Source organism: Hemicordylus capensis, chromosome 4 (genome assembly GCF_027244095.1).
Source record: "Hemicordylus capensis ecotype Gifberg chromosome 4, rHemCap1.1.pri, whole genome shotgun sequence".
Lineage (NCBI taxonomy): Eukaryota > Metazoa > Chordata > Lepidosauria > Squamata > Cordylidae > Hemicordylus > Hemicordylus capensis.
The window spans coordinates 240,522,105-240,546,178 of NC_069660.1; the positions used below are offsets into that span (position 1 = coordinate 240,522,105).

Genomic DNA, 24,074 nt, shown 5'->3' on the forward strand with positions numbered 1-24,074 from the left:
GCTGTCTCAACCAATTATTTCACGGAAGTAATTTTGGCAACAAAAGTGCATTCTGGTATGGATAAAAATATAAAAAGTAGTTCCAGAAGAGACATTTTAACAATAAACTAGATGTGTTACCCTTATGCAGAAACTCTTTTGATTTCAAATACAGTGGCTAACATGCAGAGCAGTGTTCAGAGGATGCAGCAGGAGGCTGTGGCCTCAAAGGCAGCATCTTCCTGAGCAGCAGGGCACAGGGGGGTGGGCAGTGATTTTCACTGATCTCCCCTGCCTCCAGAAGTGGGGGAGGAAAGCTGGTCTTGTGGTGGCAATCATGAATCGTCCTCTTTGTTAAGCAGAGTCTGCCCTGGTTTGCATTTGGATACATGACTACATGAAAGCCATATGTACGATATTTCCCTTGGGTGATGGGGCTATAGCTCCATGGTGGAACATCTGCTTTGCATGCAAAAGGTCCCAGTTGGACTCCCTAGCATCTCCATGTAGGGCTGGGAAAGGCTCCTGCCCGAAACCTTAGAGAGCCGCTGCCAGTCAGTATAGACCAGTGATTCTCAAACTTGGGTCCTCAGGTGTTATTGGACTTCAACTCCCATAATCCCCAACCAAAGGCCACTGAGGCTGGGGATTATGGGAGTTGAAGTCCAATAACACCTGAGGACCCAAGTTTGAGAATCCCTGGTATAGACAATACTGAGCTAGATGGGCCAATGCTCAGTATAAGGCAGCTTCCTATGTTCCTAAGTGCTCTCTGCCTTCCAGAAATATCTTCTTAAGAGTTGCACAGCCCTCAGGGACATATTCCTGGAAAGCAAAGAGCACTTATGTAGGCAGGGGGAATCGGTGGAAACCATGCCGCCTCCCGCCAGCCCCTGCACACTCTGCTGCTCAGGAAGACTCTGGCTGAGTTAAGAGCAGCCTGTCCTTGAGAGGATTGCAGCTCTGGATGTCAACCCATGTTTTCAATAAAACAGGTCATTTAACAGAGAGAACCAGCATACTATTTCTGTTTAAAAGCAGTTTATTATTAAATATCAACTTATCATCGATAAGTTTATCAATGATATTGATAAATATTAAATATCAATATCAATATAATACTATCAAAAGCAGTTTGATATTATTAAATATCAACATTATCAGTAACACATTGACAAGAATGATTATTATCGAAATGATTATGTAGCAAAAGGGCTAAGTAGGAAATGCCACAAAAGCTGTGTTTCGATGAATTTGTGCAGCATGTGAATGCAATCCTGCCCTGCCAAGCAAATAAATCAGGGCTGGGATACAGAAAAACAGACCTTTTTATCCCTGGACATTCATGCCATATAGCAAGGCATTATTGGAAAGCAATTTGTGATGTGGACATTGAGCCTTCCAAGGGATTCTCCATTCATGATGTGGTGCCACACATGGAAGTGCACCTCTCATTGGCTGACATGTAGACCAGTTTTGTGCTACCACAGTGGGAGGAGCTGTGCACACTTACAAAGTTCACTTGAAAAGTTCACAGAGATGCTCACATTTGTGGTGATTCCAGTATTGTTCAAGCACTAATGCTGGACCTTTTCCAGGGTCTATAAACATTAGGGCTACAGGTTGTACAACCAGTTGCACACCCAGTTGTACAATGCATTGTGCAACCTACTGTGCAAAGCACCATGCAACTTGTCAACATTTTCCACTAGCACAAGGACTAATCTGGAGCAGATATTCTTTTCTTTGCACAAGGTCCTTGCTACATCCTTGAGGCGAGTCTTACGATCAGTGAGACTTGCCATTATGGGGTTAGCAGGGAGAGCGGGCTGAGCCGGGATCGCCTGCCAGCTCCGTCATGGAACCGGTGGGGGCTGCGGGGATCGGGGACCATGTGGCCCCCGGAAGTTCCAGGATTCCCCACGTGAGTGCGTGGGGCATGCTGGAGAGACCCCTGAGCTTGGGAGGCTGCTTGCAGCCTCCCGGATGGGGGTCTCCTTGTGTGTTGCCACAGCGTGGATCTGCGCCAATACATGACAAAAAAATCCAGGTTAGCGGAGCACTCACTTGGCTAACCTGGGCTAAGGGGAGGGGAGTTCAGCGGGTGACCCACTTTGGGGAAACTGGGCTCACCTGTGAGCCCGGCGGTTCCCACGATCCGTGGAAAGTGGGCTACGTTCCCTTAGCCCACTTTCCACAGATTGTGAGAATACCTTCCTTGTGTTAGTGCAACAACATTAAGCTAGAACAATAGTAGTCTACTCTACTATTGTGGATGTAGAGTGGATATAGGCCACTCTGTTTAAGATGTAGTGTGTTGACTGCACTTCTGGAAAGATAATACAAACTGGGAATATATGCACATATATACATGAGTTCTATACTTCATGTATTAGATCACTTTACACAGAGTGTAATTCAATTGTGCACAGATGAGACCTGAGCAAGTGAGAACAAAGCTAGTCCACAGAAGGCATGTCACTGGATTAAAAAGCTGATAGTAAATAGAATACTGATTCCCCTTGACTTACTTTCCACTAATGTGATGAAAGCAGGCAGATATTCCACAGTGAAAAGAGGACTTGGAAGTTCTCGTATAAACATCTTTAGCAACCCTGCCGCATCATTGTTGCGTATCTGATCCCAGTCAAAGGTATCTTCATCGAATTTTGCTTCTATTTCCTGGCGAAGACTCTACAGGACAAAAAATAACTATGAATGACTACTACTAATAAGGATTCTACCTTGTTATTTTTAAATATACACCAAGGTCATTCACATGACCTCTTACCTGGGTGGGTGAGGAGAGCAGACAGGAAGGTAGGCTCCTACCTGCCTCTCCACAAACTGAAGGAGGCAAGTAAAGTTGCTGATCATGTGCCCAAATGTGTGCCTTGGTGGCAATCGGCAGTGCATGGCTAGGAGGAGGAAAGCATGCTCTGGGTCCTCCAAGGACCCAGAATGCAGCACTCACACAGTGGAGCAGCTGCTTTAGGTATAGCACCTGCTCTGTGCGGGTGCTCATTCCTCCTGGCTCACTGTCAGAAGTGGCGGCAGGCCAAGGGGAAGCCCAGTTACTCAGGGTGATGGTTCACATGATTACCTATTAAGGTAAAATAAACCTGAGGTTCGTTTTACCTCGGTTAATCCTGGGTACAAAAGGTGGGCTACCTCCTACTGTAGCAGCCAAGAGTCCCCAGCTCCCGGCACTCCAGATGACAAGAGCTACCTAGTTTGCATTTGAACGGGAGACATGTTTCAGCACTGTAAGATATTCCCCTTTGGGATGGGGCCACTCTGGGAAGAGCACCTGCATGCCTGCATGCAGAAGGTTCCAAGTTCCCTCCTTAGCATCTCCAAGATAAGGCTGAGAAAGACTCCTGCCTGCTGCAACCACTGCCAGTCTGTGTAGACAATATTGAGCTAGATGGGCCAGTGGTCTAACTCAGTATAAGGCAGCTTCCTATGTTTAACAGCCTTACCATCTTATATGGCTTGAATACCAATATCTGTACTTTTTAGAGAGATTCTTTGAAAATAACCCTTAGCTGACACTACTGGCTAGCTGGCAATATATGTGTCACTGTTCAGACTAGACAGAGGTTGCTGGTAGACAGAAGACTTTACAATTCAGAAGGTTCTTCACAAAGAAAAAGTAAACCAGTCTGAACCCTGAGCATGTAGTTAGTTAGTTAGTTATTCGATTTCTATACCGCCCTTCCAAAAATGGCTCAGGGTGGTTTACACAGAGAAATAATAAATAAAAATAAGATAGAACCCTGTCCCCAAAGGACTCACAATCTAAAAGAAACGTAAGACACACACCAGCAACAGTCAGTGGAAGTACTGTGCTGGGGGTTGATAGGGCCAGTTACTCTCCCCCTGCTAAATAAAGAGAATCACCATGTCAAAAGGTGCCTCTTTGCCAAGTTAGCATGTAGCCTTATGTACCAGAGATATAAGTAAAATGCAAACATATAGGTGTCTATGCAACTGATTTTGCAATAGCTGCATATCATCATGTTTGGGGCTGTGGTGCTGACACAGCAGATTCTTTATCTCATTTTAAACCTTTTATCTGCTGGTGCAGGAAGCCTTTGCATTGGGTTCACACTGCTGAGTATACAAATGGCATAGTTAAAGTAAAACAACAAATCCTTCATATCCTTGCACTTGTATCTTCCACATTCTTACAGCTGTTTCACAAATAATAAGTTTGTTTCATTTTAGTCAAATGGTGCTAAATCACACTCCTGCAATGGAGGTCTCTAGAGCTAAAGGGCTTGGGGGCAAGGTTTGGTACAGATAGTGGTAGGGGTTTGCTGCAAGGAGGGGATTAGCCAAAATAGTAATTACCAAGTTTCACTCCTTCCAAGTTTTAAATGGCTTTAAGCAATCAGACTATTTAAAAAAAAATCAGAAAAATGTTAGAAATGTTTTCAAAATAGTTCTGTTATGAGAGAGGGGAGAAATGCTGTTGTACCAGCAATTTAATGAATTTTAACCTGTAGATTTCTGTGAAAGGCAATTAACTGCATTTTAGATGGCATTCCTAACAAAAATTGATGTGCTTACTCTAGTAGGTAAGGGGAAACTGTATTGTTCACCTGGCCCCCCCAAAGTGTTCTACAAAAATGAAATTTGTGCATCAAATCCAGGTTTCTCCTCAAAAAATGGAATAACAATTGTACATTACTATAATAATAAAAGTACTAATGACTATAGAGAAAGTATGCACTACTAGGGGCATCCACATGATTTTTTTCTGGGGCAGGGGGGATTGTGTGTGTGTGTGTGTGTGTGTGTGTGTGGTAGAGCCAGCGTGGTGTACTTGTTAGAGTGCTGGACTAGGACCGGGGAGACCCGAGTGCAAATTCCTATTCAGCCATGATACTTGCTGGGTGACTCTGGGCCAGTCACTTCTCTCTCAGCCTAACCTACCTCACAGGGTTGTTGTGAGGAGAAACCTAAGTATGTAGTACAGCACTCTGGGCTCCTTGGAGAAAGAGCGGATATAAAATGTAAAAAAAATAATTAAAAAAACATTTGCTGCTCCACATTAATTGGGCCATGAATCAGGAGGGACAGCAATTATCCCCTTTCCCCACCGTCACACATGCCCATGCACATTACTCAGTGTACTGGATGTCAATTCAAGAGTAACAAGCTAAGCATGCAGACTTTTTTTTTTTTTAACTTTCCCAGTTTTCCTTTCAAGCAAGCAAAGCAGATCGAGATATAAAGTGAATACAACTAAACGAGTTATTATGGCACAAACAGGCATAAGTGAGGTCTGGAAGTAGGAGGTAGACTGGGAGATTGCAGACTTGTAGGTGGAAGGGGTAAGGGGAGGCAAATATACAACCTCTGAGAACAGAGTGGAGAGGAGGGGAGCATTAGACCCAGGTGTCAAAAACAATCCAGTACTTCAATTCATGATGCCAAAATATCTAGTCCAGGACCTGAAAACAATCTCTAAGACCTATGTACTGCATGGTTTCCCCTATCCAATCCAACAGACTATATGGTGGTGGGGGGCTCATTCTTAAAAACAAAATCTCATGGATTGCTGTTCAGTATGTAGCCCTGTGGGACTCTGACACGTGTGTGTGTGTGTGTGTGTGTGTGTGTGTGTGTGTGTGTGTGTGTGTGATGGTGGTGGGGGCATTTAGTCCTACCTTTCTGACTAGCACAATTCTAGTAGTAGCAAGACTTCTCCTTCACTCCACCACTGGAAAGTCAAGTCTCTGTTGACAGGGACTGTTCAAGGCACAACTATGTCTCTATGTTCAGTGTATACTGTTCCACATTGTGCCCCTCCCCCCCAATTATCCTTGTAAGATATCTGATATACGAACACTATACTTGTCACAATTATAAGCATGGAGTAGGAAGCATGCAAAAAGGGCAAAATAGTTTCAGCCTTTCCCCCTGTCATGGTTGGTGCACAACCCAAGAGAAATATTTTCTCTGAAGGCAGATGATTGGATACAATCATGCCCATTGATTCCAAATGAGTTAGGGCTTTGATGCTGTGTTAACTGATTCCTGGGTTCATCCACCATTCCTCTTCATTCTGAAATGGCCAGCAAAACAATTGCAAGCTTGGCATGGGCAGCCCCATTGACCCAACAGGGGTAATGTTGGTGATTGAAACCCTGTGCTCGATTGCATTGTCCTTATCTTCTGGACATCTTCCCACACTGTACCAGAATATGAAACTGGAACTGCAGGAAAATCCTGTGCTGCTGTGGCCAATGCAAACTGTGAATAAGTATCATAACAAATCATAGAAGTGATATCTATCTATCTATCTATCTATCTATCTATCTATCTATCTATCTATCTATCTATCTATCTAAAGTTGCCTGGGCTGAATTCACTCACTGACGGACATGAAACTCCCAGACCAAGCCATGAAAGATAGAAACATGTCATTTTATCGGTAGGTTTCAGACTTTGCCCAGACTTCCAGAAAAATTAAAAACCCTGGAAAAACCTATTAATTTGCCCAGAAATGTGGTGTGTGTGTGTGGGGGGGAGGGAATCTATCATGAAGCATGGTGAATGATACCATCTGACAAAGACTGGAAGTTTTCTCAGGTACCTTTCATGACAGGAAGTCCAGAGCATCACTGAATTATGAAACAATGAATAAGCTATATATTTTCAGTTCACTGTACAGGTGAAACTCGGAAAATTAGAATATCGTGCAAAAGTCCATTAATTTCAGTAATGCAAATGAAAAGGTAAAACTGATATATGAGACAGACCCATTACATGCAAAGCGAGATAAGTCAAGCCTTAATTTGTTATAATTGTGATGATCATGGTGTACAGCTCTTGAAAACCCCAAATCCACAATCCCAGAAAATTAGAATATTACATGGAACCAAGAAGACAAGGATTGTAGAAGAGAACAATATCGGACCTCTGAAAAGTATACAGTGTACTGTGCTTGATTGGCCAGCAAACTCGCCTGACCTGACCCCATAGAGAATCTATGGGGCATTGCCAAGAGAAGGATGAGAGACATGAGACCAAACAATGCAGAAGAGCTGAAGGCCGCTAATGAAGCATCCTGGTCTTCCATAACACCTCATCAGTGCCACAGGCTGATAGCATCCATGCCACGCCGCATTGAGGCAGTAATTGCTGCAAAAGGGGCCCAAACCAAGTACTGAATACATATGCATGCTTATACTTTTCAGAGGTCCGATATTGTTCTATTCTACAATCCTTGTCTTCTTGGTTCCATGTAATATTCTAATTTTCTGGGATTGTGGATTTGGGGTTTTCATGAGCTGTACGCCATGATCATCACAATTATAACAAATTAAGGCTTGACTTATCTCGCTTTGCATATAATGCGTCTGTCTCATATATCAGTTTCACCTTTTAATTTGCATTACTGAAATTAATGGACTTTTGCACGATATTCTAATTTTCCGAGTTTCACCTGTATTTTAATCATGTTGGATTTGCATGAAAATCGCTTAAGAAATTAAAAAAACACAAGAAAGCTTAAGTGCTAGAGATATAAATACATTTTTCTAAATCCTTCTGCACATCAACTACCAACAAGTGTAGGGAGAATGCATGGTCATTGTGTGGTGCAGGAGGAATGCTTGCAAAACTCCAAGTCCATTTTACATATATATATATATATATATATATATATATATATATATATATATATATACACACACACACACACACACACACACACATTCAGGTGACCCTTGTTATTTGTGGGGGTACTGGCCCCACCAATTTCCGTGGATAACAAATCTGCGAATAAAAAGACCTTATTTGGGATTGGGGGATTAGGTTCCTTGAGCTTAAAAAAGCTGTTTAAAAAGCAGGAAGGGGCAGTAATAAGGGTAGAAAAGCACAGTACCTTGTTCTCCAGGTCACCAGGAATGCCCTCCCCCAAATCCTCTTATTTTTTAATTTAATTGTTTATTTTTTAAAAAAAACCAAAGAATTGCCACTAAATGTCTCTGCACTTCAAAATGGCAGCAGGAAATGACATCAGACGTCATTTCTGGGCGCTCAGGAACAGTGGGAAGCTGAAAATTGCCTATATTTCATAACACAGATAAAGAAACTGCATCTGTAAGACCCATCTGCGGATACATGGAACCACAATCCACAAAACCACAGATAACAAAGGTCTCCTGTATAGGTAAATAAGCAGACTCGCTCTCTATACCTTTGGCTCCTCACAATTGTATAATACATATCCATATAACACATAATGCATATCCCAAGCATCTCTTGATCAGGCTACAGTGTGACCCACAGACACTGTGCTTTTATAATTATGACCAAAACTTGAAGAACAGGGTAAATCTTACACTACTTTCTATCAATCGTTATATCCAATGAGTAACCTTTAACCCATATGCATTTGCTTTTTAAAAATTTGAAATGCTTTCAAATCTTAATGTCAACATAATAAATGATGGTTTTAAGTGGTAAATCTGGATTTGCTTAGAAAAAACACATTTCCTGTTGTCCATTGCTAGCTGACATTTAATCAGGTTCAAATGATCCAATAACTGAAAATTAAAAACATTACATCTTTCATGTGGATTTTCAGCTTTCTTGCCAATGCAGGAAAGTCTGACATAGTAACACACATCACAAAGTACTGCTTGGGATACAGGAATGTACAAGATTCAAAAACACATTTAGTAGAATATAAACTCTGTTTTTGTTCTGTTCTTCACCATTAATAAATACTACATAATCTAAAATTATTTTTATTCTGTGTAATTGTGTTCCATGTTTGCAAATTCAACAGTTAGATATTTGCCTAATGTCATGTACCATAATAGTATGTTTGTTGTTTGGGGCGTTTTTGTAAAGGACAGACTTTTCATGGGGATGGCAGCAGAGGTCTCCTTTGCACTTTTCATAAGAAATGTGCAAAGCAGATTCTGCCCTGCCAACTCCAGGGCCTAAGCAGTTTAGGGCTTTATAAGTTATAACTAGCACTTCGTATTTTGCCCAGAAACCTAGAGGCAGCCAGTGTAACTCCATCAGCAGAGGTGTAGTGGTCTCTCCGAGGTGACCCAGAGACCAACCTGGCTGCCGCATTCTGAACCAACTGAAGTTTCCAGACTACATACAAAGGCAGCCTCACGTAGAGCTTTACAGAAGTTAAGTCTGGAGGTTAGCAACAAATGTACCGCTGTTTTGAGGTCCATCAGGCCGACCAAGGCAGTCTCCACCCCACAGCCCACCCAAAAACCAGTTTGAAATGGGTCTAGATAATCAGTTTCCTCCAAGACCGACTGGAGCTGAGAGGCCACCACCCTCTCAATTACCTTGCCCAACCATGGAAGGTTGGAAACAGGTCTATAATTGCTCAGCTCTGAGGGATCTAACACAGGCTTCTTTAGAAGAGGTCTAATAATTGCCTCCTTAAGACAAGGAGGCATCCTTCCCTCCCTCAGAAAAGCATTTATGATTTCCACCAGGCCGCCTACAACAGCCTCCCTGCTAGATAGAACAAGCCATGTTGGGCAAGGGTCAAGAGAGCAAGTGGTAGGCCTCACCACTCCAAGCAGCTTGTCCACATCCTCAGGAGTCACAAACTGAAATCGATCCAGTCGAGTCACATAAGACGAGTTGTCGGACACCTCCAGTTCAGACATCAAATTAATTGTTGAGTCTCCATCTAAGTCAGCCCGAATCTGAGATTTTATCTGCCAAAAATTCTTTATACACATCGCAGCGGGTAATTTATGACTCCAAATTCTGGTTCAAGGGATGGGGGGCAGATACTAGTCCCCTCACAACCCTGAACAATTCCGCTGGACATGAACTCCATTGGGCAGCGGGGCAATCTGTACACCAACAGAAGTCCCCATCTATCCCTGGTCCCCAAACTCAAATACACACATTCAATATGGCCTGATACCCCAACAGGGACTCTGGTAAGGGAGATGTTATCCTTATAGACCACACCATTCCACCTCCCCGCCCACGTTCCCTCACCTGCTCCTCTACAGAATATCCTGGAGGGAGAAGCTGGGCCCAAACTGGGCCACTGGCCTCCCCCAACCAAGTCTCAGTAATACACACCAGGTAGGCCCCTTCATCCATAATCAAATCATGGATGAGTTCAGATTTATTTTGGACCGACCTGGCATTGCAGAGAAGCAGGATAAGGTTATGTGGGTTGTTGGTAGTGCTCCCCGAAGTCAGAGAGCTGGCAGGGCAGCCAGAAGGGGGGACAGCAATTAAATTTCTGACCACCCTTCCCCTGGAACAGCCTGCTGACCTGACAATGTTACTCCTTCTATTCCCCACCACCACTGGGATAGCTGCCCCACATTCAGTGGCACCCCCTATCTCCCCATCTCCAGATGAATCCAAACACATTGTAGCAGTTTCAGGACAGTTCTAAGAACAACTAAAGAGAAGCTCTACTGTTGAATAGCTCCTCCCCAATCTAATAATTAAACAGAGGATCTGGCCCTCGCCCTCGTTCTCCCCCAAAGTAGCTCCCCTGAGGTAGCTCCCCTGAAGTGGCTCCCCGAAAGGGGCAAACCCCTTTGTTGTTGCCCCTTCGGTGGCGATCCCACCAGTGGCGGGCCCACCGCCACTGGCAATGTGCCTATATAGTCCTGGGCAGCAGCAGCTCCAACAGGTGGAACGCAGAAATTCAAACTGCCCAGTCACCCCTGGACCCAGTCCTGCAAGGACTCACCACCACAAACAGTCTTGGCTGGAGCAGATGGCATACAAAGGGGGAGCAGAAGAGGAGGCAGCCAGGCAGGGACCCTAGCCTCTCACTTTGGGGTCTGCCAAGGCCAGATGAAATCTTCCTCTTCCTTCCACCAGCAGGCTTATTATTATTATTAGCCATTTAAAGCTTTCAGAGTCTAGTTTAGCTAAGTTTAGCTAAGTTTCAGAGTCTAGATTAGCCTAGGAGTCTGACCATGTCTGAGTGTAAGCAAGCATTATTAATGTAATGCATACATGACTAATTACCATGAGTAAATCTAAGAGAGCGCCTTCTTTTACATGATCCCCACTGCACCTTAAGATCATCTGAGGAGGTCCGTCTTCAGTTGCCACTGGTTCGTCTGGTGGCGACGCAGAGGCAGGCCTTCTTTGTAGCTGCTCCTGGGCTGTGGAATGCACTCCCGGCAGAAATTCGTAATTTGAGATCATTGCCGTCCTTCAGGAGAGCCCTTAAAACCTACCTATTTGGCCTGGACTTCCAGGGTTTTAAATGATTCTGTTTTAAATCGTTTTAAATTGTTGCCCTGATTTTCAGGGCTTTTAGCTGTTTTATTGGTTTTATTGTATTTTAATAGTTTTTAATTGTTAATTTGTTTTAATTGTTTTTATCATGCTGTGAACCACCCTGAGCCATTTTGGAAGGGTGGTATATAAATCAAACAAACAAACAAACAAATATGCAGATTGCCCAAAAGTAATCTGTCGACTGAACTGGTCTTGTAAAATTACTAGACTGGCCTTGCAAAATATGTGAAGAAAAACGATGTACCTTAACTCTTGAAGCTGATCCTGGCACTCTAAGAATTCCTTCTGTTTCCAGACCTGTTTCCTCAAGCTTTAGCAGCAGCTATACCAAAAGATAAAAGAATATTTATATGCTGTCTCAGCACCGAAATGAAACATAACTAACTACTGCCTCCACAAACATAAAATGGCATGGTCATGATCCAACATAGAGTTGGTTTTTCTTAATTCTGTTGACTGGATTGTACCCAACACTTTAAAGACAGTAACTACATACCCACTGTATAGCTTCTTGTATAACATGATTTTGAAGTAGCCTCACAGAATAACACGACTGGAAGGGAACTAACACATAATCAAGTCTTCATGTCTGACCTGTGAAAGGATACCTTATACCTTCAAAACAGTGAATTTCCCTTAAAGCAAATTTTCAAGATGAATGTAAAGATTTCTACTTGTCCTAGGAATTATGAGAGACTATAGCGCTCTTCAGACATTAATGGCGCCCCAGCCTCCCAATCACAGAAACAGCCACTGTCATTCCATAAGCATGGAGAGCACAGTGGGGTGAGGCTTTTTGAGCATGTCAGCACCACGGTGGGATTTCTGGGTGTGTTCTCAGGTCACTGTATGCGAGTATAGCATACCCTTCTTTAGTGACTGAAGAGGGATATTGATCCCCAAAGCATTGTTCTTTCCTGTATATGCTCATAATTCAACTGAGCTGACCATTGCACATCACTGTGATTTCCTACCAGTGTGGCTCCTTTGCCATCCCTCTGGAATAAGAACAAGTTGTTCTAGTAAGAACAAATCTGCCTACTTTCCTTTCACTATCCCTACAAGTGGACTAAATTTGGCTCAATTTGAGGTCCACAAGTTAGACCATTTGCACTTCAAATGTCCTCGTGTCCACCATCTTGGACTGGGGTGGATGACATCATCACAAACTACACCATTGGGGCATCCACATGTATCCCTACAGCTGTAGCAAATTTGGTTCAAACCAGTTAGGCAGTTCACAAATTAGCCCACTTGCACCTCAAATGTTTATGTGTCCACCATCTTGAATTGGGGTGGATGACATCATCACAAGCTACACCACTGAGGTATCCCTGCGTGTCATTCACTGCAACTGTACCTAACTTGGTTCAAATTAGTTAGATGCTCCACAAGTTAGCCCACTTGCACCTCAAATGTTTATGTGGCTGCCATCTTGAATCAGGGTGGATTACATCATCACAAACTAGGCCATTGGGGCATCCCTATGTGTCCCTACAGCTGTAGCAAATTTGATTCAAATTGGTTAGGCGGTTCACTGGTTAGCCCACTTGTGCCTCAAATGTTTATGCATCCACCATCTTGAATTGGGGTACATGATGTCATCACAAACTATGCCATTGAGGTGTCCCTATGTGTTCATATTGGTCCAGGCATTGCGAAGCTGATAGGGGGGCAATGCGAAGCTGATAGAAGTTGATGGGGAGGGAACACAAACATGGACACATGGAATGCCAGGTGATCTCATAAGCCTACTGGAAAGTAGGCTAAAAAGTCAAAAAGACACCAGTTCAAGGTATTATAATTCCAAACTAGTCAGCCAGCCAATTTTATTTCATATGGCAGTGAATTTCTGAGAATGCCTCTGCTATGCACATTTATTTAGGAGTAAGCCCATTGACAGCTGGGATGACTGGGGTGACTGGATTGCACAGCACCTTTTTTGTCTCCATCCTCAAAATATAGACTGAAAGAAAAGTCACATGTCAAGGTGTGTTTACATTCTTACATGATGTCTTCTTTGAGTATTAAAGACTGGGAGGAGCTTCACTTCATTGACTGAGCTCATTTTGTTCTACTCACTTTTTGAAAGATGAGAGGAACTTTTGTTCCAGGCATCTTCTTCTGATCATTTTCCAGCAACACTGTTAATGGAACTCCAAAAAGACCGCCTTCTATAGAAAACAAAATAAAACCAAATAAAAATAAAGAGACACACAATAAGTACTGCCTTGTGAATGTAAAAAGCCACCAGAACCAACTGTTAAGTCACCATATACACTTGCCTCGTCCTTTTACTCTTTCTGTTCTGTTCCTCTTCAGCTCTATTCCTAAAGCATCGTAGAAGGCTGTTAGCTCAATTAGAGACAGATACCGAATTTTCTTCATGTCATCAAGAGACAAATCTCCAACTTCTGTCAGTCCATATCGGCTTTTCCTAATCACAAAGTTCTATATTTTGAAGAATTGCTTTAGTTAAAAGATTTGAAGAAATACACCTTTTAATTTATAAAATTTCTGTTTTTCAAATATGTTTTGTGTGAAAGGAGTGTAGAAAAGATTAGGCCACAAATCCTGCTCACAGGTATTTGTGCTAAAGTTCCACTGAAATCTAGACAGACTTTAAGTGTGCAAGTCTGAGCAACCTACTTTGAAGTAAGACCCATTAAACCCTGTGAGACTTATTTCTCAATATGCATAGGTGTGGGATAAACATCTTCCACATTAAACCAAAATATACATCAAGCAGCAGCATGACAGGAACATACCATCACACAGTTTTGCTATGGAGAGCCATGGTGGTATATAATGGATTTTACATAAATCGTGTTTTATTTTATTTTATTTTTATTTGTACACTGCCCCAAACTTCCATTTCTGGGCAGTACAGCAAAATAAAACAAATTAAAACAGATATTAAAACCTTAAAACAATCTAAAACCACAAGTCTAGTTAAAAAGCTTGGGTGAATAAATGTGTCTTTAAAGACTTTTTAAAAGTTGTCAGAGATGGAGAGGTTCTTATTTCAGCAGGGAGTGTATTCCAGAGTCTCGGGGAGGCAGCAAAGAAGGCTCATCCCTGTGTAGCCACCAGACAAGCTGGTGGCAACAGCAAACAAACCTCTCGGGATGATCGTGATGGGCTCATATTGAAGAAGATGTTCTCTTAAATACCCAGGGCCTAGGCTGTTTAGGACTTTATAGATTATAACCAGCACCTTGTATTTTGCCTGGAAACTTACTGGTAGACAGTGTAATTCTTTTAATATAGGAGAAATATGGTCTCTTCAAGAATACCGAGAGACAAACCTGGCTGCTTCATTCTGTACCAATGACAGTTTCTGGACTAAGTACAAAAGCAGCCCCTCATAGAACACACTGCAGTAGTCAAGTCTGGCAGTTACCAGCATATATACCATTTGTTCTGAGGTTGTTTACCTCAAGAAACAGATGAAGTTGTTGTATCAGACAAAGCTGATAGAAAGCACCTCTGGCCACTCCCTCAACTTGAGACATCAGGGAGAGGACTATGTACCTGTTCCTCCTGGTAAAGTGTGACTCCATCCAGGGCCAGCAGATCAAAATTGTCCCCCAAGCTCCAACCCCACATAATAAGTACCTCCATCTTATTTGGATTCAGTCTCTGTTTGTTATCCCTCATCCAGCTCACCACTGCCTCTAGGCACGCATTTAGAGGGGTTATGCCATTGCCTGATGAAGCTGATATAGAGAAATAGATCTGGGTGTCATCAACATACTGATAACTCCCAGTAGTTTCATGTAGATAATAAAAAGCATTGGAGACATATGGAGTCCTGGGGGACACCAAATATGTTCCCATCTTAAAGAACAAACTCCAAGGGACAATGGGAAAAGAGCTGGTCTTGTGGTAGCAAGCATGACTTATCCTCTTATGCTAAGCAGGATCCACCCTGGTTGCATACGAAAGGGAGACTAGAAGTGTGAACGTTGTAAGATATTCCCCTCAGGGGATGGAGCCGCTCTAGGAAGAGCATCTAGGCTCAAAGTTCCTTCCCAGGCATCTCCAAGATAGGGCTGAGAGAGATTCTTGCCTGCAAACTTGGAGAAGCCGCTGCCAGTCTGTGCAGAAAATACGGAGCAAGATGGACCTATGGTCTGACTCAGTATATGGCAGCTTCCTATGTTCCTACGACACCATCTGGAATCTGCATGAGATGTAGGAGTGAAACCACTGCAAAGCAGTGCCTCCCTCTCTCAATCCTCTCAGACAGTCCAGAAGGATACTACGGTCAATAATACCGAAAGTCACCGAGACATCCAAAAGGTCCAACAATTTACTGTTGGAAATCATCCATCAGGCTGACCAAGACAGTCTCCACCCCATAGCCCTCCTGAATACCAGTTTGAAATGGGTCTACTTAATCAGTTTCCTCCAAGACTGCCTGGAACCGGGAGGCCACCACCCTCTCAATTATGTTGCCCAGCCATGGAAGGTTGGAGACAGGCTTGTAGTTGCTTAACTCTGAGGATTCCAATGCAGGCTTCAACTAATAATTGCCTCATTTAATTCATTCATTCATCCATTCAACATATTTGTATACCGCACAAAACACAAGTCTCTGGGCAGTTTACAACAACAAAACAAGTAAAAAGGTTAAAACATCACAACAATTTAAAACTTAAAACAATGTAAAAACTATTAAAATTAATCAAACTATTAAAACAATGAGGCGAGTCTCATGATCAGTGAGATGCACCGGAGGGGGTTCTGCAGGGAGAGCAGGCTACTACTGCAGCCATGGGTGGCTGGATTGGCCACCCACACGACTGCCGGCTCCCTCACGGCGCTGGCAGGGGCTGCGGGAATCGGGGGCTGCGTGGCCGCCGGAAGTTCCAGGATGCCCCACGCAAGTGTGTGGGGCATGCTGGAGAGACCCCCAAGCCCGGGAGGCTGCAAGCAGCCTCCCAGCTGGGGGTCACCTCATGTGTTGTCGCGGTGCGGAGTCGTGCTGCGGCAATACATGATCAGGAAGCCCAGGTTAGCAGAGCGCTCATTCCGCTAACCTGGGCTAAGGGAAGCGCTACTTTGGCAGGCTTGCCACCAGGGAACTAACAGGCTTGCCTGCGAGCCTGCTGTTTCTCATGATGACTGGAAAGCGTGCTTAGCTCCCTTAGCCCACTTTCCAGTGAACGTGAGATTACCTTCCTTATCTAATTAAAAGCCTGGGTGAACAAATGTGTTTTGACTGCCTTTTTTAAAGTTGTAAGAGATGGGGAGGCTCTTATTTCAGCAGAGAGTGTGTTCAAAGAGAGTGTGTATTGCTGCCCCAAAGCCTCGGGGCAGCAATAGAGAAGGCAATAGAGAATAGCAATAGACGAGCTGGTGGTGGCAACTGCAGATGAAGCTCTCCTGATTATCTCAATGAGCAGCATGGTTCACAGCAAAGAAGACAGTGAGGATATTCACACGATGGGACGAAATAGGGCTAGCGGAGGCTAGCCCAATTTCATCCCGTTGTGTGAACCACCGCCTCAGCTGCGAGCCCGGTGGTTCCTAAGCAGGTAACCCGCCTAACTACCCCTGCCCTTAAACCAGGTTTGCAGAGCAAGCGGTCCTCAAACCTGGTTTTAAAAAGTGTGAGTAGCCGTGGCGTGGTTCCGCACCGCAGCTACTCACAAGGAGATCCCCGGAGGGTGCAGGGCATGCTGGAGCTTCCTGGGGCCGATTAGCACTTGCTCCCCCCAGCACCCACCGGCTCCATAACGGACCCGGTAGTCGTGTGGGCGGCCACTTTGTCCGCCCAGAGCAGACTGTCTGCTCATGTGCTGGGAGAGCGTGTTAAGCCCGCTCTCCCCACTCACCCTCCCCAGGCGAGTCTTCTTGATCGTGAGACCCGCCTCATTCTCTTAAATACCGAGGCCCAATCTGTTTAGGGCTTTATAGTTTACAACTATTAAGATGGGAAGGCATCCTGCAATCCATCAGATAAGCATTTATAAGATCTACCAGGCCTTTTACAACAACCCCCTGCCAGATAGTATAAGCCATGTCAAACAAGGGTCAAGAGAACAGGTGGTAGGCCACACTGCTCTAAGCAGTTTATCCACAGCATCAGGAGTCACACACTGAAACTGATCTGGCATAACCTCATAAGAGGAGTTGCTGGACACCTCCGCATTCAACTCTGCAATAATTGTGGAGTCTAAGTCTAAGCTGTCCCAAATACGAGAGATTTTATCCACAAAAAGATCATTAAAAGCTTTGCAGAATGCTCAAGCAGATAATAACACTGAGGTCTCCATGAAGCCTTATTTTCACCCCACTGTCAGTTACACGTTTTGGGAAGATACATGGATGTTGTTTTAGCTGCGCAGAAGCATTAGAGAGCACTCATTCAGTTGCTAAGATCTACAGATAATAGGCCTAAGTGGAAGGCAATGTCCTGCACATAATCTGCCTTTATGAGTACCTCTGACATAATTAAGTACGAAATATGAATAAGAGTTTATGCCTTCACAGAGAATCCTATGGGATGAATGATCTAATAGCCTGACTACAATATAAGCATTTCTGAACACAAGTTATCTTGACACAGCTCTTGCCTGCATTATTCAACAATAAATTACCTTAATGTTGAAGGGCTGAAGAAATCTCCCGAGAGTTGAATTCATACATCATTTACTGAAATGGAACTCTACTTTGCAACTATTAGGAATCAGCTACAGAATGCAACAGCACAACTTAGCAGGGTGAAGCATTATTTGTGAGAGTTTTGTTTTAATGTAAGAAAAGTGATATGGGTGACCCTCGTTAATCTGCAGACCTGTATCCACGGACAGGTCTTAGAAACCTGGTTTCTTTATCCACGCTATGAAAATAGGCTAAAATCCAATTATTTGTGGTTTTGAGTGGCCGGAAATAACTTCCGGTTTCATTTCTGGCTAACAACAACCCACTATTTTTCACAGAAAATCAGAGGAACTGGGGCTTTTGGGGGGCACTACTGGAGAGCTGAGACCTGGAGACCAAGGTACAGTACTTATTTCTGCCTCCTCCCCATTTTTTAGCCCCCCTTTTTGTGTAGAAACCGAACCCCTAGATTTCCATAGGGTAAGGTTTCATTATTCATGGTTTCCGTATTTGTACCTAAGGGTGAGACTGAAATCCTCACGAATAACGTGGGCCACCTGTATTTACTCCTGTTTCTTATTGACATGATGAGATTTCTTTTGAGAATTCTTGCAGCTATGATTTGCCAAGTTTTATTTAGTTATGCATTCTGAAAACATATCCACCCTTTGGGAATTTGCACATTAATCAAGATCTTTTATGGCATGCTTCACTTTGGTCTTGCTGACATTAACATAGACTTATGCCAAGCCCTTTTAAAGACTTTGCAAACTCTTTTCCTTTTCCTTTTCATTGCACCCTGTATCAGAGTAAATATTTTTCTCAGCTAAAGTTTGATAATGTAAGTGTTCCTCTGTTGTGTTTGAGGCCCAGGGCATTTCCTCCATTGCCTCCCCAAAAGGCCTGACTGAAATTACTCCTGGTTCTGGGTTTAAGTTTCCCCTGACCACTGTTACCACCTTAGAAAAAAAGGATCTGATCATTTCAAACATTGGCAAACAACACATTATTGTTTGTCAGTGTTGTGATCATTGTGTTGAGGCCCAGGAAACTGTTCCTATTCCCCCCTCCCCAAGGGTCTGATGCATGCACAATGCTTGGGTTTATTTTGTGTATTTTATTTATTTCTAAATAGAATTTGGTGGAAAAACAGATTCTATGACCACATATGGTCCCAGCTCAGTTTCTGCCCAGGAAAGAAGCTAAGGGGTTTGCCTGGCTCCTGAGAGGTATCTACCTGGCTTTTGCTGCTTGTGCTGGGGTAGAGGAGTGGATGAATACGGTTACTTTAAACAACAGAGGCCTTTTACAATAATTCATTCAAGCTATAGGACCTATATACTATGACTGAATCATCTGGCACTTTCTTGTAAAGTTCCAGTCTAGATGGGTGATGGATGTGAAAGGGGGAGCAGGAAGTATTTGGGGAGAAGCATCTGCTACCTCTTGCTATCCTTTGGAGTCATCTCTGCCTGGAACAAATAGTAACTTCTCCACAAACAAACTGCACTATTCTGCTTGGGGAAAGGGCTTGCAATATACTTTAAGACAGGGCATTGTGTTGGAAAGCAAAAACAAACAAACCAAAAACCAACGGAGGGATTAAATCAATATGAATACAGTAGCTTAAACTTACAGGCAAAGCAGATTCATCCTTTTTTAACCTCTGGTTTTTGTGCCATTCTCTATGTTTTGGAATCACCATGATGGATTCTGAGAAAGAGATCTCAAAGGACAGCTCTTCTGTTACAGATTGGCTGTCTTTATCAAATTCACATTTTCGATAGCTAGGAGCTGGAATCAAAGCAGATTAGTCATGAATGTTGCGTCCTCTAGAGAGAAATAACTGCCAACTACTGAGAAAGCAGCAGCAGCAACAATTGTTCCAGTTAATTAGATATTTAAACCATCACTGTTGGCCTATAGGTGGTTCCCTGAAGATGATGCCAATTTGAGATCCACAAGGGAATCACTTCTTGCTGATGTAACCCAACTCAATTCTTTACCTAGTCTGCAATGAATTAAGTGGCCTCTTCCTCTTCTGTACTCCTGGCAATGCTGGGCATAATGAAGCATTGGGGAACAGAACTTTCACCACGTGGGGAGTCTGATCCTATAAAAGTCTACAGAATGAGCACTTTATAGTGAAGAACCAATGGAACACTTGATGTGGACAGGTACAGTGCCACATCGCTGCATCTCACTGCCCTGTCCATGGAGCCTACCTTTGCTCTGAGCCCAGCATTCCCAAGGCAGTTTGGGTGTTGGGTGAAGAAATGCAGCTCTGTCTATGATCCCATTCTAGATAATTTTAGAGGAACTTCCTAGAGCTTTCTCAGAGCAACTCTGCCATTAGGGTCACCAGAAACAATTCTTGTATTGTCCAAACAGTAACCAGTGATGCAAGTGATGCTCTAGTTCAGTGCTGCTCGACTTCAGCCCTTCTGCACATATTGGCCTAAAGGTAAAGTGTGCCGTTAAGTTGATTTTGACTCCTGGCGCCCACAGAGTCCTGTGGTTTTCTTTGGTAGAATACAGGAGGGGTTTACCATTGCCTCCTCCTGCGCAGTATGAGATGATGCCTTTCAGCATCTTCCTATGTCACTGCTGCCCGATATAGTACCAGTGGAGATTCAAACCGGCAACCTTCTGTTTGTTAGTCAAGCATTTCCCTGCTGCGCCACTTAAGGTGACCTACAACTCCCATAATCCCTGGATATTGCTCATTGTGACTGGGGATGATGGGAGTTGTAGTCAAAAAACAGTTGGGGGGGGGCTAAGTTGAGCAGGCCTGCTCTAGCTCATGTATTCCAATATATTGTCTAGCACAGCACATTTCCCCAGGCAGGAAATGTACTGGTGCAGTGATAGAAGCTGCACTGTATCAAATTAATAGGCACTTCAGTTTCTACCACTGAAGTCAATGGGACTTATCATTGACTGGCTTGTGTCCTTTGAAAGCTTAATTTGTATTAACTGGGATCAATTGGTAATATCTGGTCAACAAAATCAAGCCAGCACTGTCAATAAAAGCACAGTATTTTTACTCAGTACAGGAATAATATAAAATAATGCCACTATGGGCAAAGAGTCTCTCCCATGTTTGTTTAAATAATCAAATGTATTAGTATGTACTCACAGCTAACCATTTCCCAACCTGGTTTCTGCACAGGAAGTTGGATTCCGTTAGTCAGAACAGGTGACACTGGCATGGCCTCAAACGTGGGCTGGAGGACAAGAAAACACAATAGTAACTTATCTCTGAGGCAATGAAGTTGTGCACACATCCTCTTTTCTTGGAGCCGCGGTGGGATGGGGGGAAGGCAAGATTGCTCCTGCCTTCTCCCAAACGATATGGGCCGAAGCCCTGTTCACCGTGCTGCACTCTCAGGGTGCTGCTCTGGCAAACAGCATGGCAGCATGGAGGACAGAGGAAGGATGCCTGGCCTCCAGGTATCCCACAATGCACTGGTGTTGATCCCAGGACTTCACATGGGCAGCCAGCCCCAGGAATGGCTACCCAAACCTGGGTTTGGCTGCTCACATGAACAGCCTCGATGTTAAGTTTTTGTTCAGTGTAATTACTTATGTATTTGTGGCTCAGAGTGTTATTCTGTGAAGCTGACAAAGGACCTAAATGAGTTCTATCAAATTTGCAGGTATACCAAAAAAGAACCTACCACAATATAATCATCTAATAGAAAACTATAATCTAGAAGTGTGCACGAACCTCCAAAGTACTATATGACCTGTAGATAATAAAAATGTGCAAACCTCTGAACACTATACTGTATAATCAGTAAATAATTATAGAAGAAATTTAATAAAAACATCAATATAGAAAGTATATAAAGAAAACCATAGAAGCTCTTCATGAATACATAAACCAATCTAAGGTATGAGTCCAAACAATTCCTATATAGTATACATTCAAAATGGACTTCATTGCTGGCGTCTTCAAAGTGAACATAGAAAAAGTGCCACAACTTGCAATCGAATCATTCATGAGGCTTCCATCTAAGTTTCTAGATGTCTGATTTAATGGATGAAAAGTCCAATCAATTATAAATGAAGTGGAAATGCAAGCTCTATCTTGTAAAGAGCCGAAATCAGCCACAGAATATACAAGAGAGAGAAAATTCTTCCAGTACTTTTCTAATGTTGCCAGATGGCTTTCAGCCTTAGCAAGGCCTTCTTCAGTGGCATTACTTCAATAGAAGAATCTTCGTTATTCTCAAAATAGCCATACAATCATATTAAACTAGGAGGCGAGTCTCACGATCGGTGAGACCCACCTTCAGAGGGTTTGCGGGGAGCGTGGCTTGGTCCGTTCTCCCCACAGATGATCCTCAGAGAGCCCAGGGCGGCCGGATTGGCCGCCCACATGACTGCCGGCTCCATCATGGAACTGGCAGGGACTGCAGGGTTCAGAGGCCATGCAGCGCCCCGGAAGTTCCAGGATGCCCCGTGTGCGCACATGGGGTATCCTGGAGAGACCCACAGGGTTGGGAGGCTTGTTTCATCCTCCCGGTGGGGGGTCTCCTCGTGTGTTGCCACATCGCAGAGCCGCACTGCGGTAATACACGATCAAAGTAAAATAGTAGTAAAATAGAAAAGGTTCTTCTGTTGAAGTAATGCCACTGAAGAAGGCCTTGCCAAGGCCAAAATGTGTTTGGCAACAGATCCATATTCAACAGAATGAGCTCTAACTTTTCACAGACTAAAGCCACCAGTGGTGCCCTTCAAAACTTTATATTGCGCACCACAAATGTTTGCAGAGAGTAATGGTGAAGGAAGCATGAAGAAGATAGCACTGGCAACTGAACTGTGCTTCTTTTGAGCACCATGAAATCATTTATCTTCATTAGTGTGCATCCATATGGTGGGTAAAGCAATCTGTAGTTGTAACCTGATAGTGCTATTGCGAGTAACCAGCAGTTCAACAGAGTCAACTTTGCCTCATTTTCCTTCCTAATTTGAATCATGCTAATCTGCATCATCAGATCTATGCCTATATTCACTCCTAGGCTGTCATGCTGTTTGAACTAACTCTGGAAATCACAAATATACCATACTAACTAGAAATAAAATTATCTTGCATTGAACAGGAAACAGGGCAAAATATTTGTATCGGAATTCTTCTTTATGTGGTTATTCTACTGATGCTAAAAATGTCTTCAGTATTTACTAGCATAACATACATAGGAACTGCCAAAAGGAAATCTGAGTTGGAAGAAAAACGGTAAAAGGCAAAATATATTACTCTTTCTTTTTATACGTCTCAACAATTTTGAAGGTATAAAAATAAATGTCAGAGTAACAAGCTCTTGGCTGTCACATCTATAGGCCAGAGATGGTTCCTGATGTTACCACTCTCTAGATGCATATTCTTTTATGCATTTTTCTTTAAAAAAAAATAAAAAATAAAAAATAAGGAAAATAGATATTGGCCATTTGCATGGAACGCCACTATACTAACATTGCAAACAAAAAGAAGAAATTTCAGATAACATCAAATGCACTGTAATGGTTATTAAAACCACTGCCAGTAACTCATTTAAATAATGGAGAGAAAACAATCATATGCCTTAAGAAAACAGTTCTTGTTTTCAGTTGAAACAGTTTAATTAAGCCACAAGTTTTTCTTATACAAATCTGCCATTTTCTGCCATTGCACAGGCTATCATTTTCACAGAAATCTCCAATTTACCAAAACATGGCTGTGGGGAAATATGAGAGAGAGGAAATTTTTCTCAAAACTGGGCATATCTGCCTGTTTTAATAATTGTGAATGCAATCTATCAGACTGTCTCATGAAGTCATGTTAACGGGTAGGACACTGTCTGTATGCCTCTATTTCAAAATATATCTAGAACAGATCTAAATATCTTTTAGGATTATGAGAGTCCTTCTGTCTCTGTTGAAGTGCCCTCCAATGGACATGCCCATAAACAGGCATATAACACTCCTAGATAATACACAGAGTGAGGCAAGTTGATACAGTGGCTTACAAATCGCACATCCAAGCAGGATGTGAGCTCTCTGGCTGCACATTACTTTCCACTCCATGGGTGCTTCTAGCAAATGGACAGGTGTCAATGATGCTCTATATCATTGCTGCTACGCCTGACTACCATTGAGAATTACAGGAGTTGGGCACAGCAGCAATGGCACAGAGCCTTCCAAACCTTGACTAC

General features: G+C 43.1%; 1 protein-coding gene across 4 annotated transcripts in view; it reads right to left on the reverse strand.

Annotated features, from left to right (window-relative positions):
- ARHGAP28 (Rho GTPase activating protein 28) overlaps nt 1–24,074 on the reverse strand; it is a 125,384-nt gene that overhangs the window by 19,614 nt on the left and 81,696 nt on the right. For all 4 annotated transcript variants that reach the window (XM_053250647.1, XM_053250649.1, XM_053250648.1 and 1 more), the window contains 6 exons: nt 21,017–21,104; nt 19,514–19,671; nt 13,551–13,716; nt 13,348–13,439; nt 11,510–11,587; nt 2,511–2,673 (listed from right to left, as the gene is read on the reverse strand). In XM_053250647.1, coding sequence (XP_053106622.1) covers nt 2,511–2,673; nt 11,510–11,587; nt 13,348–13,439; nt 13,551–13,716; nt 19,514–19,671; nt 21,017–21,104 — 745 coding nt within the window. The remainder of the gene's footprint in view (nt 1–2,510; nt 2,674–11,509; nt 11,588–13,347; nt 13,440–13,550; nt 13,717–19,513; nt 19,672–21,016; nt 21,105–24,074) is intronic.